The sequence below is a fragment of the Portunus trituberculatus genome, chromosome 46 (assembly GCF_017591435.1).
Source record: "Portunus trituberculatus isolate SZX2019 chromosome 46, ASM1759143v1, whole genome shotgun sequence".
Taxonomy (NCBI): Eukaryota; Metazoa; Arthropoda; class Malacostraca; order Decapoda; family Portunidae; genus Portunus; species Portunus trituberculatus.
This window is the reverse complement of record NC_059300.1, coordinates 11,373,370-11,394,714: the sequence shown is the minus strand read 5'-3', so window position 1 is coordinate 11,394,714 and position 21,345 is coordinate 11,373,370. Positions and strand designations below refer to the sequence as shown.

At 40.5% G+C, this 21,345-nt stretch overlaps 4 protein-coding genes and 1 long non-coding RNA gene across 7 annotated transcripts in view; 2 read left to right on the top strand and 3 right to left on the bottom strand.

The window, feature by feature from the left end:
* The window catches only part of LOC123520297 (serine/threonine-protein kinase Pink1, mitochondrial-like), a 28,197-nt gene extending 23,254 nt beyond the window's left edge, over window positions 1-4,943 (bottom strand). The window contains exon 1 of one of the 2 annotated variants that reach the window (XM_045282474.1): window positions 4,815-4,943. The gene's annotated coding sequence lies outside the window, so the exon portion shown is untranslated. The remainder of the gene's footprint in view (window positions 1-4,814) is intronic. The other variant, XM_045282473.1, reaches the window with a different exon arrangement.
* On the bottom strand, window positions 1,281-7,843 carry LOC123519709 (protein prenyltransferase alpha subunit repeat-containing protein 1-like). Its single transcript, XM_045281211.1, has 6 exons — window positions 7,837-7,843; window positions 7,369-7,479; window positions 7,151-7,157; window positions 5,642-5,725; window positions 4,815-4,972; window positions 1,281-2,182 (listed from the first exon to the last, which is right to left on the bottom strand). Exons 1-6 carry the CDS (start codon window positions 7,841-7,843, stop codon window positions 1,281-1,283), a joined length of 1,269 nt encoding a protein of 422 aa, XP_045137146.1.
* A 2,284-nt stretch (window positions 7,844-10,127) lies between these two features.
* Window positions 10,128-19,634, top strand: LOC123520291 (crossover junction endonuclease EME1-like). Of its 2 annotated transcripts, none has more exons than XM_045282468.1 (11): window positions 10,128-10,245; window positions 12,633-12,773; window positions 13,078-13,241; window positions 13,501-13,733; window positions 13,919-14,107; window positions 14,266-14,421; window positions 14,893-15,077; window positions 15,546-15,635; window positions 16,598-16,729; window positions 17,532-17,721; window positions 19,088-19,634. In XM_045282468.1, exons 2-11 carry the CDS (start codon window positions 12,718-12,720, stop codon window positions 19,259-19,261), a joined length of 1,569 nt encoding a protein of 522 aa, XP_045138403.1. In that variant the 5' UTR covers window positions 10,128-10,245; window positions 12,633-12,717; the 3' UTR covers window positions 19,262-19,634. The 2 variants fall into 2 exon arrangements, with proteins under 2 accessions (XP_045138403.1, XP_045138404.1); XM_045282469.1 differs by having other exon boundaries at window positions 10,162-10,232.
* Window positions 10,231-12,196, top strand: LOC123520292 (thymidine kinase 2, mitochondrial-like). The gene is made up of 2 exons (XM_045282470.1): window positions 10,231-10,955; window positions 11,393-12,196. Exons 1-2 carry the CDS (start codon window positions 10,512-10,514, stop codon window positions 11,699-11,701), a joined length of 753 nt encoding a protein of 250 aa, XP_045138405.1. The 5' UTR covers window positions 10,231-10,511; the 3' UTR covers window positions 11,702-12,196.
* LOC123520293 lies at window positions 13,610-17,412 on the bottom strand. Its single transcript, XR_006679221.1, has 4 exons — window positions 17,141-17,412; window positions 14,873-15,053; window positions 14,262-14,413; window positions 13,610-13,743 (listed from the first exon to the last, which is right to left on the bottom strand). It is a non-coding gene; the product is annotated as an uncharacterized LOC123520293 (long non-coding RNA).
* Window positions 19,635-21,345: the final 1,711 nt, after the last annotated feature.

Sequence of the window (21,345 nt, the reverse complement as noted above, 5' to 3'; positions counted from 1 at the left end):
ATGAAAGCCATGCATGGTAGTTTCCATGTAAGCTTGAAATTTCTTGCAGTAATTCACTGAGTAACATCGATGTGGTCAGTGCATAACTGTTCTGGAATCCTGCTTGCTCTTTGGATTGACTTACATCATATAGCGCATTAATTGTAGATACTGGAGTATGAATGTTAAACAGCTTTGTTCAAAATAGATTTATTTTTAATGACCAAACTGAAGTGATGTATGGACTGCACCTGACTAAGCCAGCTAAGTGGCAACTTTTATAAGGAATGAAAGGTTCACCTTCAGCTTCAAGTCAGACTACATTATGTATCAACAGGTAAATGTCATTCATTTCTCTATTTGGTGCTAAAACTCTATTATTTTAATGTACTATTAAAACTATAACAATCTGTTAAAAATGTGCTAAAACCTTTAAACAATACAGGATATAGTTCTGTTTAGTTGAAGTTATTTACAAGCTTGAGTGAAATGCAGGTATGAAGTATGAAATAATGAAGTGTGTTAAAATATTGCAGGTATGTTTGCCTTTCCTGAACATCTCTAAATAAAAATTAATGCTTTGGTTTCCATAAATGATTTTGCCTCTGACATATAGAATAATGATCTGGAAGTATTTTAGCACCCAGTAAAATTTTGGACAACTTCCAATTGTAGTTCATATATATTACTGTGTATGTACAAAGTTTTCTTCCTCCATCAATGACACAGACTGCTCACAACAGAGGAAGTACTGCATGTGAAAGGAACAAAACATTACTGGGTTTCAGCCCCTGAGCTGGGAAGGAAGTGAGGGCAAGCAAGGCTGCACTACTGACATTTCACCATTATATTTCCTAGTAATTCTCAAGACTATTTTGCATATTTCTATTTTTATATATCAGATTTATGTTTAGACTATTTACACTTCTATATTTTATATGCCATGAAATCAGTTATGCATACCATGCATAATATTCTATGGCCCAATATACATATGTATATCTGAAAGTATGTGTGATGCCAAAGACAGGCAGTAAATTGCAGACTATTAATTTCCATACCATCTTACACAAAATATTTACATTTAATAAGAAACAATGAATCTTTCATCACAGTTGTGCTGTCCTACTTGCCTCCCATTGTTTTAATCTGTAAAGTAACAACTTTCTCAAATTTATGAGGTGATCACAAGTAAACAAGTCTGGCAAAACTTTATAAGGCCAACTGAGGTGGAGCAATTGAGTCTGTTGCATCCCTGAGGAATTGCATGACTGGTCTAGCTCCAGCACTGTCCGAGCCAACTAGACAGCCAGCACATTGCTGAGCCAGTGAGCGTGTCGCTCCCCAAGGGTTTTCTGGTACGAATCAGTTTGTAGACATTTGTTCACCAGGTCCCTCTCACTGAGCAGAGCAGTGCTCCATTCACCATTCACTGTCTCTACACATGAACGTTTGAGGGCTGGAGGTGGTGGAGAAGCTGTGCGATGCACTGGTGCAGCATGCAGCAGGATATCCTGTAGCTGCTGTAGCAGCACTCTCCGATGGCAGAACAGTGCCTCATGACCTGGATACTGCTCTATCAAGCTGCGATTGAACTCTAGCTCAGTACAGTATAAGTCTTTAGGCGATGTAGCTGATGGCACAGCTTCAGCCAAGGTAGGAAGAACTCCCTCAGCCACCAAGGTGACCAGGGTAGCCAAGAGTTGCTGCATGTAGTGGAGACCGCTATGCTCGCTGACATGTGTCCTCACCCAGCGGTGACATGCCTCATACTCAGCACAACACACTTCAGCCAGGCCAGGAGGTCGCTCAGCTAGCTGCTGCAGTACCCATAACCTGTGGTTCCAGGCATGATAGTTATTCTGGTGTTTGTCAGCTGTCCACCTACATATTTCCAGCTCCCCAAGTAAGAACCTGCGGTTTGGCTCCTCATCAGGCCCACTGCCATTGTGGTGGTCACTAGCACAAGACGGGGATGACAGAGGTGGACAAGGAGCTAAAATGTGATGGAAAAGCCACTTGCGGTGCTGAAATACTTCCATACACTTTGGCTTTCGAGATAACACAAGGCGAGTGAGATGGAGATCAGCATCTACTAACAAACTGCCATGCTGTAGTAGTTGCTTCCGTATGTTCCAAAATGTGGCGACTTCTGGAGCGACTAGAAGACAGAACTGTGTCCACCGCAGCATTGGAGCAGGGTCTGGAGCACACACAGATGTATGCATCTTAATAGTGGAGCTGAGTTCAGAACAAACACATATGCATACACACATGCAAAAGTGATCCTTGGTTTATGCAGAATTTTCTCTTATGCATTACTGTCATTTGATACAAATTTACCTCATGAAGGATACTAATGCAAAAATAATGCATTGATATTATGGAAGCTAAATTCTACTAACATAGGTTAGGTAATTTGACAATGCACGACCTCCACTATAAGGGGGACTGCAGCATGGGTTTGTTAAGCAATACTCCCTCCCACAAAATTGGGTGATCTCACCATGCCATGATTCATAAACCTCATGAAAAGCTTGATCATTGCTTGATACTTTGAGTTTCACAGTAGAAAGAACATTTTCAATTTTCACCTTCTTTACCTCCAAAGTGTAAATCTGATTCAAAAGACAGTTCTGTAGTGCATATGAACAAATATTTAATTGATGTGAAAATAAATTATGGTATGTCTGTGACATACTAAATAATAAATCTATTACTAATTGAAGTCCAAGGGATCACAGTGAGAAGTTAATTCACAAAATCAATAATGATATAATATTTTAAAGGCAGTTTCTGAAACATAGTTGCATTAACCTTAACCTTGAACTTGATCTTGATAAATTCCCTCAATGAGACATTTATTGAGTGCTTATATGTAGTATATCTGTATAAAATAATACAGCAATTAATATCTTAGTATGGTCAAATGATTTAAGAAAAATTGCACTGTATTATTACAGTTAAATATTCCAAGAAAGGAATTAGTTATAAAGTTTTCATTCATAAGCATATATTTCTTTATCTTTTGTACCTTTGCATTTTCATCCCTCAGGATGCAGCAAGGACAATTTGCACTCTCTCATAGCAAAACACACACACACACACACACACACACATGCACATACACATACATACAGACACACACACACACACACACAAAGGCAGGATTCTTGGCTTAATTCACAAAATATAAGTATTCTCTATTTTAGAATAAAGATAAAATGCAGTTCCTTAAAATTATATTTAGCTAATATCCTAATCAGTTAGTAACCTTTATGCCTTGTAAAACCCAGAAACACACTGCATTGTTAACATTATCAATATAGCCTCAACCTAAGGTGAACCTAAACATACACATGTTTAGGATACATGCTAAAACAATTACCTCACAATAAATAAATAAATAAATAAATCAGTAAAAAAATGATAAATGATAAATAGATATGGAAATGAAAATAAAAAATAAACAAAATGAAAATATATACTCCTTTACTTTCACACAAATATTATAAATCTTTCAATAATGGAATTTAAATGTATTGGCCAATCATTATTTCAAACAACCAAAATACTAGAATGCCAATCACTGTATTACCTTCAATGAGACTCACATAATTATGAAACAAGAGCAATGAGTTCCAAAAGTCAGCACCACTGATATCAAAACAAAGGATGAAGAAATTTAGTTATGGTCTGACAATTTTATGAAGATCGTTTAGGCGTTGGCTTTTTCGGGGATTTCCTTCCCTGCGGCGGTGTCACACATGTACCAATATGCACCTCAAGTCAGGTACTTAATACTTCGTAACTGAATGGTGTTGTAGTACATGTACATTGTAATGCTCTAAAAAGGCAAGTTAGAGTAATTTGTGTTTATTTTTAAATATATTTTGCATTGTTTTTGCAAACACAACAATACTGTACTTGACAACATTTCCTCTAAGCGTTGTCACATACACACCGCGTAGTGTAGTGGTTAGCACGCTCGACCCACAATCGAGAGGCCTGGGTTCGAGTCCCGGAAAGTGGTGAGGCAAATGGGCAAGCCTCTTAATGTGTGGCCCCTGTTCACCTAGCAGTAAATAGGTATGGGATGTAACTCAAAGGGTTGTGGCCTCGCTTTCCCGGTGTGTGTTGTGTGTGATGTGGTCTCAGTCCTACCTGAAGATGAGCTCTGAGCTTGCTCTATAATGGGAAAGACTGGCTGGGGGACCAGCAGACGACCGAGGTGAGGTGAATTACATCGCTTTGGGTAAACGAGTGAGGTCACAGGTCAAAGTGACCGTGTTAATCCATGGGTCACTTCCTCTCCCATTACCACCCAGGATGAGAGAGAGAGAGAGAGAGAGAGAGAGAGAGAGAGAGAGAGAGAGAGAGAGAGAGAGAGAGAGAGAGAGAGAGAGAGAGAGAGAGAGAGAGAGAGAGAGAGAGAGAGAGAGAGAGAAGGGAGGGGGGGCAGCTTGACAGACTGACAGGCAGATTCTTTTCTCAAATTTTGGTAATTTATAAGCAAGTATAGATCTCTAATAGATATATATTTGTATGGAATGTAAATTCTATATGGAGAGAGAGGTGTGTGGGAAGCAAGGTTCTCATTGACACATAGGCTCTTATCCCATAATTTGACCAGCACAAGGTTTGGCAGCGCCGCAGGCCAGGAAATTCCCGAAAAAGCCAACACCTAACCGATCTTCATAAAATGGTCAGACCATAGTTTACAGAATTCTTAATTTTTAGTGTGTTTATCATTTCATGAGACACTAAAAGTTGACATAAATCACAGGGTGCCACTAAAGTCAGGCGCAAGACAGCAAATGTATTCAATTACTGACCTTGGATCTTTTTAGAGTGGCGAGTCTTGAGGATGTTGGCATGACCATGGGCGTACACATGCTTCAAGCACCATGATTCAAGGCCAAGCTTGTGCTCCACACTCACTACAGGGGACCGATTCACCTCACCCGGAGAGAACACAATGTCAAACTCATCCCTGTTAACAGATAAGTAAAAAATAAAATAAAATAAATAAATAAATAAATAAATAAATAAACAAATAAATAAATAAATAAATTAATTAATTAATCAAATCAAATAAAATAAATAAGGATCTCATTCCTCAACTGATAAACTCTTCATACATGTTGCTCATTGGCATCTACAGCTTATCTTAGTAGCCTTAAACATGTCTGTATTCCCACAACTTGTACTACCAGATGGCAGTTCTCTTGCTCAATTAATACATGTTTCTTGTACATAAAATTGTGAATAAATAATAACGTATCTAACAAAATCTAAAAACAATTTGATCAATAAAATTTCACACACTACAAATTCTCAACAAAAAAAATATGTACAGACTATTCATGGTTTACTTGACAGAATAAAGTGGCATAAAAATTCTTACACTTTGTAAAATGTCATATCAAAGCATTTATCCACATTTCAAAAAGAACATGAAAGCAGTTTAAGGTGAAAACAACCTTTATCTCAATGTGTCAATCTACTTAGCCAAATGTCCTTGATTCAGCAAAGAGTTAACATCCCATGGGAACCCGAGTGACACTGTGAGGCTTCACATACACACCTCCACACAGTCACAGTCTCTCTCTCTCTCTCTCTCTCTCTCTCTCTCTCTCTCTCTCTCTCTCTCTCTCCTTACATTAAAGGGTCCTGCCTGATGAGAGAGTCTAGCTTTTTGATTATCCTTTCACAGGTGGCTTCCTCCATCTCTTGGTTGTGTTGCCTGAGGAAGTACAATGTGATGGTAAATGTGGGAAATCTTCTGGATATAATTGAGGAAATAAATTTGAGCAAGGGTTCTCATCCTTATCTCATTAAGAACTCCCTGAGTTATAAGACCATCTACCCTGGTATCCAGTAATCTGACATTGCACAGAATGTTAATTTCGTGACTGACATCAACTCAATATGCAATGGTACAGCAAAGGATATTATTATATAAGCCATCTAAGTATCGGTGGAATGTTAATTTTGTAACTGATACTAACTTGATATGCAATGGTACTGTAAACGATATTATTAGATCAGCCATCTAAGTACCCCTGAAAATCTTCTTATGAACTCATGGGGGGTTTGTGAACCCTGTGTTAAGTTTCCCTGGATTGGAAGGAGATGAATTTTCTCAAGCACAAGAAATTGAGATTTATATAGAAAAAAGAAAATTTGAGAATAAAACAAAGAAGGGGATTCAATAACCTTCATTTGAAAAACAAAACAAAACAAAAATATATGGAACTTATAAGCACTAGAAACGGTGGCATAGCTAAGTGAGGCAAAGAATGCTGTCCATCCCAGGCAACATTTTCCTTGAGTGACACTTTTGGTCCTCAAAATTGTCAGTTATATGTTAATAGACCTGTATGTGCTATTGATATTAGGTCTAGGCCCATATTCCTGATACACACATGCATGGATGCATCTTTCTTCAATAAATGAATGAATAAATAAAATAAATGAATAAATAAATAAATAAATAAATAAATAAATAAATAAATAAATAAATAAATAAATAAATAAATATATATATATATATATATATATATATATATATATATATATATATATATATATATATATATATATATATATATATATATAAGGGCTAACGTGCATTGTAACATTGCAATACTTCTGGGAAGGTAAACTATAAGGATGGGGGACCACTCCTGGCAGCAAAAATACTAACTGTGTCACTGATTGGAAACAAAGACAAATAATTAACAAGAAAAGCAACATAGAAAATACATAAAATAAAATCAATAACAGTAATAAGCTGTGTTCAAAAGTCAAGGTTAAGTTTGCTTTGATCTTTGATGTTGTTGGAAATCACCAGTATTGTTTGTAAGTTATGGCAATGGAAAAAATAAGAATATATACATAAATTAATAGTAAAAAGTAAATTCAATAGTAACGTAGTTTGCCTTCTACAAATTATACACAAATGCGAAAATATTCTTGAGCAATTATCTGAAATTATAAATCAACACTAACTGGCTGAAGACGCCCAGACTATACTCACCTAACGTGTGGCCCTGACCTGTCACCCGCAAACCTTCTCTCACCTAGCCAATGAACACTCAGCTTTACTTACTACTGCACTTACCACGTGACTCAAAGCCTATACAACCCACAGTAAAGGGAGGATTACTTATATCCTGAAATATCAGTATTACACAACATTACTGTCACATTACATGTTGGTGGCAGGCAGGACATGTGCCAATCCTCTCTGTGGCGGCGAAGTGGGCGTGTGTCACCGCGCCCACTGGAGAGAAAAACACGACTTGACAACCGTACTCATCTTCATGACTGCATTTAAATTTTTATAACTACTACAGGAAAAGAGGGAATGTAGCCGTGTCTCACCGTGTTGCAAGTGTTGAGGGAGTGTTGCCATTTGTTTACATGGTGGAGGCGTGGTGGTGCTGGTGGTGAAGCCCTCTGCTCGGGCCAGGGTTGCCAGGTCTAGGGAGTGTACTATTGCCAAATTTGTTCAAATTTACTGCAAGTCAATGTCAGAATCATACAAATCCTAATATTTTATACGTATAAAGCAGTTGCTCCTAACTGTATTCACTACCCTCCCCTCTCTTGTGAACTGGACCTACCGTATTCTTCATGCCTCGATCCACCCATGTACAGTACGTCAGTTAATGGAATTTCCTCGCACATTTATTTTCAAGATAAAAAAATAATATTGTTAATAATAATAATAATAATAATAATAATAATAATAATAATAATAATAATAATAATAATAATAATAATAATAATAATAATAATAATAATAATAATAATAATTTGAGCACCCAGGAAGGGAAAAAAAATGCACACCTGACATTTGTAGTCCGATGTAGAACTAAAATAATTCCATTTGTATCAGCATACAATTGAATGGTAGCTTTCCTCTGGGGTTTTATGGACGAGTCCAGCGTGAACCAACTTGAGCGTGTCAAGTCGAGTGCACTGGAGCCAAGTCGAGGATATATATATATATATATATATATATATATATATATATATATATATATATATATATATATATATATATATATATATATATATATATATATATATATATATATATATATATATATATATATATATATATATATATATATATATATATATATATATATATATATATATATATATATATATATATATATATATATATATATATATATATATATATATATATATATATATATATATATATATATATATATATATATATATATATATATATATAAGGAATATATATATAGGAATTTTTCCTAGACAGAACAGTGTTATTAGGGGAGAAGATTCCTACAGACAACAATCAAGGTTGATGTTTTCGTGAATCTTGATTGTTGTCTCATGCTTTCGAATGCACTAAAATAGTACATCAAATAAAGCTGTATTACTGTAAAATATTACAGCCACAGTAAAGTAGCACATCAAATAAAGCTGTATTCATCCTCCATAGCAGTGCTTCGAAGCACCACTTTGGAGGATGAATACAGAGAGGACATAAATAGGTTGCTCCATATTGCAGAAGAATATGGAAAAGAGTGGGAAATGAAATTAGCAGCAACAAATGTAAAGTAATGGAGTTCAACACGACAGAAGAGGGACAATGGGTGATAGGAAATAATGAATTAGAAGTGGTGGACAGTTATAATTACCTAGGAATAGAAATAAAAAAGGAAGGTATTGGAGGCAGTGCACAGAGGAAAACTAATGAATCAAAGGCAAGAAGGATGATGGGTATGATAATGAGTGCGGAAAGCAGAGAAATTAACAAGTATGACCATGGAAGAACATTATGGAAAAGCATGGCAGTGCCACATTGTTAATATGACTCAGAAATAACAAATTACAGGGCTGAAGATATAAGGAAACTGGAAACAGTCCAGAATTCAATAGGAAGATGGTGTCTAGGAGCCCCAAAGAGTACAGCCTCAAAAGCCATCCGTGGGGATATGGGATGGAGCTCCTTCAAGGAAAGGATAGGTAAAGGGAAATTATGTTTTGTAAAGAAAATTGAAACTATGAGCGATGAAAGATGGGCCAAGCAAACATATACTGCATGTAGAGAAAAGTCTAAATGGTATAAAGAAATAGAAAGATGGATAAGGAAAGTAAGAATGGAAAATGACTGGCCAGAAATAAGTGTCAAGGAAATCAAAAGCAGAATAGAAGAAGAAGGTCAACAGGAATGGAGGAATGGTATGGAAACAAAGAGTACACTAAGGTGGTACAGAAACAAGGAGAAGATAGGTAGGGAAGAGTGGTACCAGGGAGACTGGGCAGGAAAATTACTATTTAAAGCAAGAAGTGGCACTTTAGAGGTAAATGGTAGAAACAGAAATCCGGATGAACAACAATGTGATATGTGCGGGGAAGAAAAAGAAAGTATGGAACATTTTATAGTAGAATGCGACAAATACAGAAAACAAAGAAAAGCTCTTGACACCCAAGTAACAAATATTTTAGGTAGAGAAGAATGGGAGGAGAGAAAAGAGGGGGAAGACAGAGGGATCAAAACATTACTAGGACTAACTGGAGACAAAGTCAATAATCATGCATTAGTAAGCCACATGAAAATATTTTTAGTTGAAAGCTGGATAATATGAAAACAGTTTTGTAGACAGTGATAGAAGGAGAGAGACCTATGAAGCGGTTTAAAGCGGCACAGGTCCAAAGAAAAAGAAGAAAAGTTTGAAAAGTTTGAGATCTCAAACTTTTTAAGCTTACGCACTTCTCGTATTTAGCGGAACCCCCTACATATAATAACAGGCGCTAAATTGACGTGGACTTCACGTAGTCTCTCTCTCTCTCTCTCTCATTTGCGACGGAAATGGCGTAGCCATCAATCTGGGGAATTATTTTTTTTGAAAAAGACTGGTTGCGCTGAGGCTCAAGTTGGTATGCCGCTCTACTTGGTGTGTGCTCGACTACGACTTGTCCTGCTAGCACCCTCAGGGTAAAATGATTTAATTTCAGGGTAATATTATTTCATCACCGTACATATTATGGTAATGTTTCTTGTATGTACACATATAAATTATCTTCAATAAATATATTTTTAACAAAACGGTAATTTTAAAGCAAACAAGTAATGTTGAAGGTTTATTTAGGGTAAAGTTCACAACACCTAGCACACCACACTGGCCTGCTGGGAGGACTCGGAGGGGGAAGGAAGTAAACAAACAGGGTGGCGCGTCAAACTTTCAAACCACCGTGTGAGAGAAAGAGGTCAGAGTAATAACTGTATTGACAGCTATTACTGGTATACATATGGGTACATGAGTGGCAGTAATCTTTCTCATAACTACATCTTAAAAAGCAGTATATTTATGAATGGTTGATGGTTCAGGAGCAGTGTTCTCTCCCTCTCATCCACCTGACTGGTGACAGACTGACGATGCTGTGATTATTATCAGCTGAGAGATAGCTATATATAGCAACATTGTACAATAACCATAAGAGTCAGCAGGCTAAGTAGTGAGTAATTTGGTGAAATGTGGCGATGTTTCTCAAGAGCCCAAAGGTACTCTAAAGTACTCAGGGCAGCCAGCTCAGAGTCACATTGCCGACAGAAGGCAAGCAGCGACCCTCTCCACAGACCCAGACTGACTGTATGCATCGAGGGCAACATCGGCAGCGGGAAGACAACCCTACTGGAACATTTTTCACAATTCCCTAATGTGGAGATTACATGGGAGGACGTGGACAGTTGGTGTGATGTTGAGGGCTACAATCTGCTGCAGATGGCTTACCAGGACTCCAGTAGGTGGGCACATCTACTGCAGACCTATGCTCAACTAACTTTTGCCACCGGTCATGGAAAGGGCGTCTCTGATGGGTCAAAGGTGAAGCTGATGGAGAGGTCAATCCATAGTGCAAGGTACTGCTTCTTGGAAAATCAGTACAGAAGTGGAATTATCACTGAAGCAGAATACCTGGTAAGTGTTTGCCAGAATATGAAACACTTGTATGTCTAAGTCCATAGGGGTTTCAAAGGAATGTTGACAAATGTTTAAGTTCATTCATTGGGGCATCATACTGACTGTGCTGGGTCTTGCCTCCCAGATCTGCACCTGCTAAGGTTACATTCCTTTTTGATGTGATTCCTTGATGTACACTGTTATCTGGTTTTACTATCTCACAATTGCAGGTTATCTTTTCATTCATATTTTCTTATTTAAGTAAATTGCCATCTTAGTTCCACTGACTGCTCTTTCAGACATTAAACTGGTATTTGATATCATCTTACTGATTTCCAGCTCATGTTTAAGCTTTTAATGTTTCATCTATCACTCATGCAAATTCATAGCATGTTATTGTCTTTATAAGAAAGACATGTCATTTTCCAATCCTCTAGTGCTTTGTTGCTCCACAGGTGGCCTGTTATTGGTATCGACAACTGACTTCCATCACAGACTGTCAGGCTGACTTAGTGGTATATCTGCGGACAAACCCACAGTCATGCTATGACCGTGTGATGGGAAGAGGCCGCCCTGAAGAGGTTGGCCTACCTCTACAGCTCTTGCAAGACCTCCATGAGCGACATGAGGAGTGGTTGCTGGAAGAAAGGTTTCCAACATATGGTCCTGTAACAGTGCTAAATGCCAATGCTGACTTGCCTGCCATGCTAAAGGAGTACTATACACTTGAGGCCTTCTTGGCTGGGACAGCAGACAAAAGCTGATGGAAAGGCATGGTTTGAACATCCCTAGATTTAGCTGCTGCACTGACTTATTACTTTATCAAAGTTCAGTGTTGTCTTGATTTGACAATGTAAAATCTAGTCAAATTTGGTGGAAAACTTTCCACTATTGCTAAGTCATCAGTATAATTAACCTTTCTTATGTAAATTCAAATAATTCCACAGACAGGCACTTCCTAGATGTAAGACCTTAAGAGTAAGGTTGAGATGTAAAGAACACTTTTAATCTAATAGAATTTTGCATGGTGGTATGAGGCAAGCAATTGAAAGAACCACCACAATTCCCTTCTTCCTTCTCTCTCTCTCTCTCTCTCTCTCTCTCTCTCTCTCTCTCTCTCTCTCTCTCTCTCTCTCTCTCTCTCTCTCTCTCTACACACCTTAATGAGAAGAATGAAAGGCCTAATAGCTCATGGTTGAGTGTAAGTATTGGATGCAAAGTGTAATATATAATTAAGGAAATAAACTTTTTGATTCAAAGCATTTTTTCATTCATCATTCAGTCAAACAGTACATTTTGTCAATGGAGAGATGGGGTCATCACTTTTTGGGTGTGATGTAGAAAAATTTAGTTATAGCAGATGTTCTCAATTTATTTCTTTAGGAAAGACTTTCATTTTAAGTATGGAAGTGGAAGGCATTACTTTTGTCATGTAAAACATTATATTCAAACTATGTTTTGTAAGGAACAGCATATTAAAGGGAATTTCATTACCATTCTCTAAAACGGTTGCGAAGTTGAACTCTGATTTCATAATTCTCAAATTTGCATGCTACCAAGAAAATGCTATTCATCACAATTTAAGAAGCTAATATTCATGTTTTTTTTTTTTAGCTGTTTTGTGAGGAATCATAAATTTCTGCTTTTGCCATTATTACAGTTTTGTGTTAATGATCATTTCTCTTTTCATCACAGTGGTAAGCAAGAGCAGATCTGGAGCAATTGGGAGATAATAAAGGATCTGTAAGTGTGCAGTGGTGTTGGCAGGATTGCTGTGAACATGGCCACTAGGACTGTACATCAATTGTCCTCCTCAGATGAAGATTCAGAGGACAGGTGAAATACTAAGGAACAGGAGGCTGTGTATCACCAGCCTCTTCTTTTAAATACATTTAATGCAGACTGCAAATACGTGTAATGATCCAAACTTGAAGAGTAATAGAATAAAGAAGAAAATAACCTCTGTAGATTATGTATTATACACTTGTACTCACTCATATGCACTGCCTAGCTGATAATGATCATCATTCTCTCTCTCTCTACAGCTTGCTTTCATAAACAATATTATAAGCTTGTTCTTATAGACAGCATTTTATTTTATTACCTTTCTATTACTGTGCATTTCAATACTGCTTTCTAGCTTCCCTGACCTTGGAGTGCGAGTCAAGTCTCTAAAGAGGAGGGAATCTGAGGAGAGAATAGAACCAGAGCCAGTGGACCTGACCCTCAGCAGTGACACAGAGGATGTGGTCAAGATGCTTGATGAACAGCCAGAGGAGCATCTTTCTCCTCCCATGTGCAAAGGTCAGCCTTGTGTTGCAGTGAATTTATCCTGAAGATGATTTAAGTGCACAAAGTTGGCTGTGAAAAAAAATGTAAAATGATCTATGTAGATCTTAGTGTGGTTTCTGCATCTGCCTAGCCATGTATTTTTTTGATAATGTATTACCTTTGTGGTAAGGTTGACATGCTATGATTAAATTGATAAGAAAAGAAAAAAAAGTGGTGTTTACTGAAAAGAATGTTTGATTTGATGATAAGAATGATGATGATCCATTTGCAGCTCCACGTCTCATTGAGAGGCCGCTTGCAGCTTCATGTCTCATTGAGGAGGAGCCACCTGCATTTTCATGTCTCAGTGATGAGGAGCCACCTGCTGCATCATGTCTCATTGAGGAGGAACCATTTGCAGCATCATCGCTCTGTGACGAGGAGCCACTTGTAGCCTTATGTTCCAGTGACGAGGAACCACAGTTCCATAAGGTCTATCTCCCACAATCCTCAGGAGGACAGCAGGTGGGGCAAACTGTCCATCAAAATGGTATCCAAATAGTAAACAATGTGAGAATACAGAATAACTGAAAGTTAACCACTCATTGCATTGAACAAATATTTGATTCACCAGTGCCCACAATGCATTAGTGAAGCAGTCTAATAAAATCTTGCAGCCTCAAGGAAAGGAACTGTACACATTTTTCTAGGCTGTCAAGAAATCCAGGAAAACAACATCAAAAGAGGAGCGAGAAGCAGCAAGACATCGGCGTGAGGAAGCAAAACAACTGCGTGCAGCAGAGAAGCAAAAACGTGCCCTTGAAAAGGAAGCAGCCAAGGCAAGGCGAGAGAGGGAGAAATGTTTGAGTCGTGCCCAGAAGCCTGGTGAGTGTCTCAAGGTGAGTAGTAGACTGAAGTGTGGTCTAACTCAATAAAGAGCTCTGGGCAGGCAATGCACTTTGATTTGTGTGGCAAGAGTAAAAGTGTAAAATGTTAACAGCTCGGCAAGAAAACAAGCATAATCCATTGATAAACACTTGTTGCCTGACATACTCAGATGCTGGTGGTGGAGCTGGAGCGGAGGCTAGTAGAGGCCAGGGAAGGCGGCCTTGTGCTCAGCCAGCTTCAGGAGGCAGGGGTGTCCTGCAGAGTGGTGGATGGCCCAGTGGCAGCCTCAGTGACCTTCTTTAGAGCTGATCCACTTTCTGGCAAGGTAAGAAAGATGTGTTTTGAGTTTGTATTGTAAGGTGAGGAGATTAGTTCTGTGTCCGTTAGGCTTGGTTTTTTAAGCAAACTCAGAAGAAAAAAGTTGGGAGAGACTCAGAATAGCTAAGTTAAATCATATTACCAAGGAACCTCACTGCATTCACTTTTTAATACAGAGTGGCATTATGTGCCAAATTGAGGTAATTATGGCCCAAGTCAGTATAGTAATATGATGCCTGTGTTCAGGCTTTACAGTGAAATGAGAATGTAGCCAAGTGTTACTGTGTGATAAACCAGACACTATATGCACCTGCTGCTGTCTGTGTGAAGCCATGACATGCTGCATAGACATGTATTTTAATAGTAGAAATGACTGACTGTTTTGTCAGAGTGCTTTGTACTTGGACTCTATTTTCAAACTTTTAACTACTTTTCACCAAACATTGCCATTTATGTACCACTATTCATTCTTCTTCAGGAGAGCCAAGCAGATGAAGCAGCAGTGGTGGTGATGAGAATTGAGGACTTTGTCTCTGCTGTGGGCCAACAGATGCAAGGTTGGGGTGGAGAGGCAGGTCTCTGTGACTTGTGTTGCCAGTGGCAGGCAACCCTTGGTACACCACACCTGTCACTGGTGGTCTGTGGAGTGGAAGAATATTTCAAGTAAGTGTTCAGGAATACCAATGTGAATGCCTACAATTTTTTGTATGGATCTCTTAGTTGATGTTTGTTTCTTAGATTTCTTTAAAGGATAGGGCTTGGCAGAAATCTTCATTTGCAACTCTCTCTCTCTCTCTCTCTCTCTCTCTCTCTCTCTGTTTGTTTGTTTGTTTGTTTGTTTGTCTGTCTGTCTGTCTGTCTGTCTGTCTGTCTGTCTGTCTGTCTGTCTGTCTGTCTGTCTGTCTGTCTGTCTGTCTGTCTGTCTCTCTCTCTCTCTCTCTCTCTCTCTCTCTCTCTCTCTCTCTCTCTCTCTCTCTCTCTCTCTCTCTCTCTCTCTCTCTCTCTCTCTCTCTCTCTCTCCCCAACTAGTAATATATTTTCTTTTTAAATAAAGTAAACGACCTGATAGATGCATAATGTATTGCCAGATATCAAGTTCTATCTTTATTAAAAGTAAACAAATGTCTCCAGAAAGCAGAAAAATACTAAACAACAGCAGGTGCGGTCAGCAGTGTTAGGAGCGAAGAAGAGTCCTGGTTCGTCTTTCCAGAACATCAGCAGGTAAGGGACACTGAATATTGAATGCAAGGCCTGCATGAGTGAGTGTTAGTTCCTGGATGCTGGCAAGTGTAGGAGGCTGTTGTGATGTGAAGAACTCTGTGTTGTGCAGTGAATCATACTAAGAATGGAGAGTTGAGGGAAGGCACTATTTTTGTTGTGTCCTCACAGATGTCAACACCTGCCAACTATTCATGTTCAGAAATAATGTTCACTGTGAAGGGAAAGCTGCTAATTACATTTGTCACATCTGCTCCAAGACACAAGTTTCATAATTGCCTCATGTATTTTCTTTTGTTGATCTCTGATTTTCATGAGATCTATCTTTGAGGGTAATGCTGTTTCTTTTTTTTTATTATTTGTTATTATTATTATTATTATTTACTTTTTTGTTAAATTTTTAAAGAAGTTATGTGAAATTGCTGTCACTGATTTTTGTACGATATTTCAGGAGTGTAAATTATATATCTTGCACCATAAATTTGGTAGAAAGTGAAACTGCCCACTGCATTCTTTGGCAAACAAATGAGTAAAGAGGGATAATGAAATGTGTGGTGAATCAAGGGTCTTTATATATGAACAGAAGAAAGTAAGTCAAGGTGATACAAACCTGAACTCCTAAAGGTAATGGAAATGGCAAGAACAGTGTACATAGTTGCAGGTGAAAAGAGACTGAAGGCAGCTGCTGTCTGGTATAACCATGTATGTGGGGAAGTGAAGAGAGCAATACAATGACTTTAAAGTTTGGTAATGGATTTGTGTTGACTGTGTGTGTGTGTGTGTGTGTGTGTGTGTGTGTGTGTGTGTGTGTGTGTGTGTGTGTCTATTTTTCTTCTTGTCACAGGAAAACAGTTATAATTTCTTGTACTGTTCAATTTCCACATATATTATCCACTGTGGTAGTAAATTCACAAATATGCCTTGTATGTCAGGTATGTTTTCACTTTCCATCCTCCTTTCCTTAGGGTGGATATGGAGACAGCCTTGGTGATGGCTCAGATGGAGTGCAGAGTTAACCACCGATTGGTGTCTGATGGGGGGAAGGTGGCCCTGTATGTGGTGCAGATGGCCAAGGCTGTGGCTGAGGCACCTTACAAGTAAGTCGTTGTTTTACTCCTTCGTAAATGTATCCATAAATGGAAATGATATATATAAAAAGTCTATAATGCAGTGAGAAAGGTCAAGGAGACATTATGATAAGTTAAGCAAAAAGAGGGATAAATTATACCGGAAAATTAAGTTTTGTAAGCAGGTGAGCAGACACTTGGTGACATGGACCTGCTTACCAGAGGAGTGTGTGTGCTAGGAATATTCATGCACTTGGGAAATGTATGTTGACCAATGGACAAAATGGGACACTACAGGCTTGACTCATGTCCTATAAAAACAAAGGTTAAATGTAAATTAAACACACACACACACACACACACACACACACACACACAAGAAAAAAAAAAGTGATCATTATTTTCACCAGCTCTGAGAAGACAAACAACAACACCCAATACTTTTCCTGGTAATTGTGATGAAGCAAGGATCTCCTTTGACCTTGTCCTTGTGGTGGAGTCAAATGAGTGTTCTGAAGGCTTCTATTTTGGTCATGGTAACAAGGGAAACTGGAAGGGACATTGTAAACATACGACCGGAGAAACTCCACAAATTGTGTAATGTATTAACTGCTTTCCCTTGCCCTTCCACGCGCTAATCATGCTGGCAGGACTTCAACATCAAGGAAATCACAAGCCATAACCTTGATCTGTTTCCAGTAGTTACTTATGAGATAGGGTACGTGGTGGCTCAATGGCTGGCTGGTGTCACTGTGTATATGCAACTTTTAACAAAGGGCCTTTCCGTGGAGCGTTCATTAGACTTAATTCTGGATCACCGCTCCTCCCCCAGGCGCGAGAAGAGCGAGGCGCTATTTTCCTGGTATGCAGAGGGCAGCAGCACCAACAGCGTGAGGGTGGACAAGAACGGCGTGGGTTTGTACAAGTTGTGGCTGCAACAACTGCGGCAATTCACCAACGTCGGGGTGGAGATGGCGCAGGCTGTGGCCAGCCGCTACCCTTCTCCCCAGGCCCTGGTGCAGGTGAGAGAGAGAGAGAGAGAGAGAGAGAGAGAGAGAATCAAGTGCATCATGATTTTCGTCATGGTTTTTGTGAAGAAACATTGTCGTTCCAACTCAAATAGTCAAACGTTAGCCTCCGTAACCTTCAATTTCACCTTTCCTGTCCTGGCGTGGTTGGGCCGCCGCGCCGCTACCATCACCTAGAAGTGAACGTAACGCGCCGCACAGTTCCCTCTGAGGCAATCTGGCCGTAAAGCATTGACGTTTTCAGTTATTCAGGAGAAAGTTTGCCATGGTGTCATACAAATTTTGCTTCTTTCATAATGGTTGTCAACACTGACTAGAGGAAAGAAAGAAAGAAAAAAAAATATACGTTATGTTATCTCTTCGTCGTCTGAGCATCTACATTACTCAAACATTATCTTCATGCCAACACCAATATACAGCAGTCACTAAAATCAGGCACCATAGTGAAATTCTAATCCTGACCTGCGTACATGAACCTACGTATTACTGATTGCGTTATCCAGTTCCTCATAACATCAGTTGGACAATGTATTCCAAGCAGACCCGGCCAGGCGAACAGGCAGCCGGCGCCGGGTGTTGCGTCATGGCTGGCCGGGAGGAGGAAGGGAGGAACGGGAATGAGGAAAGGGACGAAGGGTAGGGAGAAAGAAGGTAAGGGGGAAAGCAAAGACTCGCTCAGCATTCAGTGGGTGTTGCCCGGCCGATGCGCTTCTTGCTTCTCTTAGAACTGTGTGTGTGTGTGTGTGTGTGTGTTTACTTTTCTTCTGTTCACGGAGATATTTGAAAGATGATGATGTTATTGTTAGGGGTGTGTGTGTGTGTGTGTGTGTGTGTGTGTGTGTGTGTGTTATGTAAGAGAGAGAGAGAGAGATATGAAATGAGTAAGTTACGTGTTCGATCCAAACATGACCTACCATACGTGTGTGTGTGTGTGTGTGTGTGTGTGTGTTCCGTACTGTGATGGTTCGCGCACGTTGTCTTGATGCACATTTATGTACATAGTGTACGTGAACGTCGTGACCTTTGCGAGAGTAAGTGTAATTCAACACGGTCTTGCGGATCACGTGCTGGAGTCGTGGCGGTGGACTGGAGAAAGCTTAGAACTCATTATGACCAATGTATGGGTTAGGCTGAGAGCTTTCACACACCACACAGGCCATCCTCTTGCTTAAGGACGTCCATTAACTGCTTGCTCATCCGTGAAAACCTTTCCCAACTAGACCGGGACGAACTCAGCCTCCCAGTGTGTGTGTGTGTGTGTGTGTGTGTGTGTTTGGTGTTTTTGTGTTTGTTTGTTTTTTGTGCCTGCGCGCGCGCGAGTGTGTACCGTGTCATTTTTTATTTATTTATTTTTTTCTAGGCGTACCGTCAGTGTGGTAGCCAGCGCGAGGCGGAGCTCCTGCTGGCTGACTTGCGGGTGCGACGTGGGGTAGGGCCGCTCGTCTCCGAGAAAAGAGTTGGCCCCGAGTTCTCCAGGAAGGTACACCTGTTCTTCACCTCCAGAGACCCTGATGCACACCTCGCCAACACCTGATACACCTCTCCCCACAAACACCTGACTCTCGTCCCCCGTACACCTGTCCTTCATCCACACACCTGACAATCGCCTCTTCCGCAACACCTCAACTCCCAGTGACTATTCTCTTGCCCTCTTTACTCTTATCTGACACCCTTCACGGCCTCTTCCTGTTAAAAAGTGAAAATTGTTTTATTTATATAAGCATGTTCTCTGTCTCCCGTCTGAGCTCAACATTCCGTAATAATTTAATATTGTAATGTACGCATGACTGTGTTGATAAACGCATACTAATGTTATCAACTTGCCATCGGTAACGAACGATAAGTTACTTTTATATTTGATATTTAACGGTCAATACTTTTATATTAAATAAAGGCTGTGACTTTTATTTCCTGTTTTGTTCCTTTGTTCCATGATATGTTTGCGAGAGTATTTTTATTTTGACTATCGAATGCATGAGAAACATTCAGGATACATGAATACTAAATTTATCAAAAAAGCATCACACACACACACACACACACACACACACACACACACACACACACACACACAGCCTCCCCCAGACACCGCGGTGGACACATAAAACCGCAAGTGTTGCACCGCCGTGTACAGTACACACTCGTGCTCGCCTGCGAAGGTCTTGAATTGCATTGTTGTGGTCAGCAAGGAAGGGGGAGTCACAAACCGTCCCGCCGCACCCTCCCGTCTCTCGCTAAACAGTTTCGTGAAAACAATTTGGTCCACCACGCGCTGCTGGTGGTCTGCGCTCTGTGGTCAGTTGAGCATGGAGAGAGGGATGGACGTGATGCAAAACTTGAGGAAAGGAACTGATATGGAGCATCAACGGATTTGATCTCCCTCACATGCATAAGATGCGAAGCAGCGCAACCTCATCCCTGCTGTGACCCGCGGCGTCCCCGACCTTCTGCCGTATATGGACGAGTAATGGGTCAGCATGTCTCGCTTCCTGAGCTTCCGCTTTCTTTCCCGCTGAGAGAGACGAGCGTGGCGGCGGTGGTGGCAGCGGCAGCGGCCCAACGGAGGGGAACCCCGTGGAGTGTGCCGGCGCGTGCCACCGGTGGAGGCCTGGCTTTGAGGGTGAAAGGATGAAGGAGTGTTCAATGTGAGAGTGAAAGTGAGAACTTAATGGTGGCCAAGTGGAGCAGCAGATGGAGGGCATCCTTGCCTCCTTGGCGGTCATGAGGCGATGTACTGACGTAATGCACGGACGTCATCACACGTCTGCCGCCACCTCGCTGACCAGGCGTTTCACGCATCGCCATCACCACCACTAGCGACAACAGCGACGCCAGCAGTGACAGCAGCAGCGGCAGCAGGGCCAATGACCACCTCCATCTAGCCGCCGCCGAGGACACCCCAAAAGCGGCGCCGCGGTGCGAAAACCACATTCCACTCACGGGCGGCGGCGATCAGAGGCTTTCCTTTCACCCAGGACGGCGGTGCGGCGGCGGTGGCGGCAATGATAACATACGACCTCAAATTCTGTCAGTTTGTGTCTGTTTATTTACCTGTACACATACACACACACACACACACACACACACACACACACACACACACACAGGCGATATTGTGTGTGTATATAATGAGCGATGTCATTACGTATCTGGCCGGCGTTTCCTAAGTCTTCATTTCATCACATGTGTCAACAGTGAAGGAAGAACAGTGGCGGTGGCAGATGGGAGGAAGGGTGTGGTGAAGGCGGACTAAGAGGTGGTGCCGCCACTATGGGAGTGGAGGAGGTGGAGGAACACAGCTCGTGGCCATTGGCCTACAACTCACCGCGCCAGTGACGGCGGCGACGGCTGGTGCAAGGCGCGGCAACACTTGGGTGTTGTTGTCAGCAAGGATGGCGCCCGTCGCCCCAACATGACTTTTCGTCAGCACGCAAGTTCCTGTCAGACGTGTCAAGTCGCTGTCATGATCATAATGACCTCCACATACAGACAAACAAGCAACAGCGCAGCACACCCGCGGAGCGTCCAGGTTATGTAAATGAAGTGCCACAAACATCCTTATCAAGAGCCAGACGGCCACAACCAGAACTACCTCATACAACTTTATCGTATTACTGC

What these genes read in the sequence shown, in the direction of transcription:
- LOC123519709 (XM_045281211.1), bottom strand. An exon ending in ATCAGGCAGGACCCTTTAAT is followed by an intron (nt 4,973 to 5,641) that starts GTAAGGAGAGAG and finishes ATCTGTTAACAG; the next exon opens with GGATGAGTTTGACATTGTGT. An exon ending in CCACTCTAAAAAGATCCAAG is followed by an intron (nt 2,183 to 4,814) that starts GTCAGTAATTGA and finishes TGTGTGCTCCAG; the next exon opens with ACCCTGCTCCAATGCTGCGG.
- LOC123520292 (XM_045282470.1), top strand. Translation starts at nt 10,512, where the DNA reads ATGTGGCGATGTTTCTCAAGAGCCCAAAGGTACTCTAAAGTACTCAGG. An exon ending in TCACTGAAGCAGAATACCTG is followed by an intron (nt 10,956 to 11,392) that starts GTAAGTGTTTGC and finishes GTTGCTCCACAG; the next exon opens with GTGGCCTGTTATTGGTATCG.
- LOC123520291 (XM_045282468.1), top strand. Translation starts at nt 12,718, where the DNA reads ATGGCCACTAGGACTGTACATCAATTGTCCTCCTCAGATGAAGATTCA. An exon ending in GATGAAGATTCAGAGGACAG is followed by an intron (nt 12,774 to 13,077) that starts GTGAAATACTAA and finishes ACTGCTTTCTAG; the next exon opens with CTTCCCTGACCTTGGAGTGC. An exon ending in TTCTCCTCCCATGTGCAAAG is followed by an intron (nt 13,242 to 13,500) that starts GTCAGCCTTGTG and finishes ATCCATTTGCAG; the next exon opens with CTCCACGTCTCATTGAGAGG.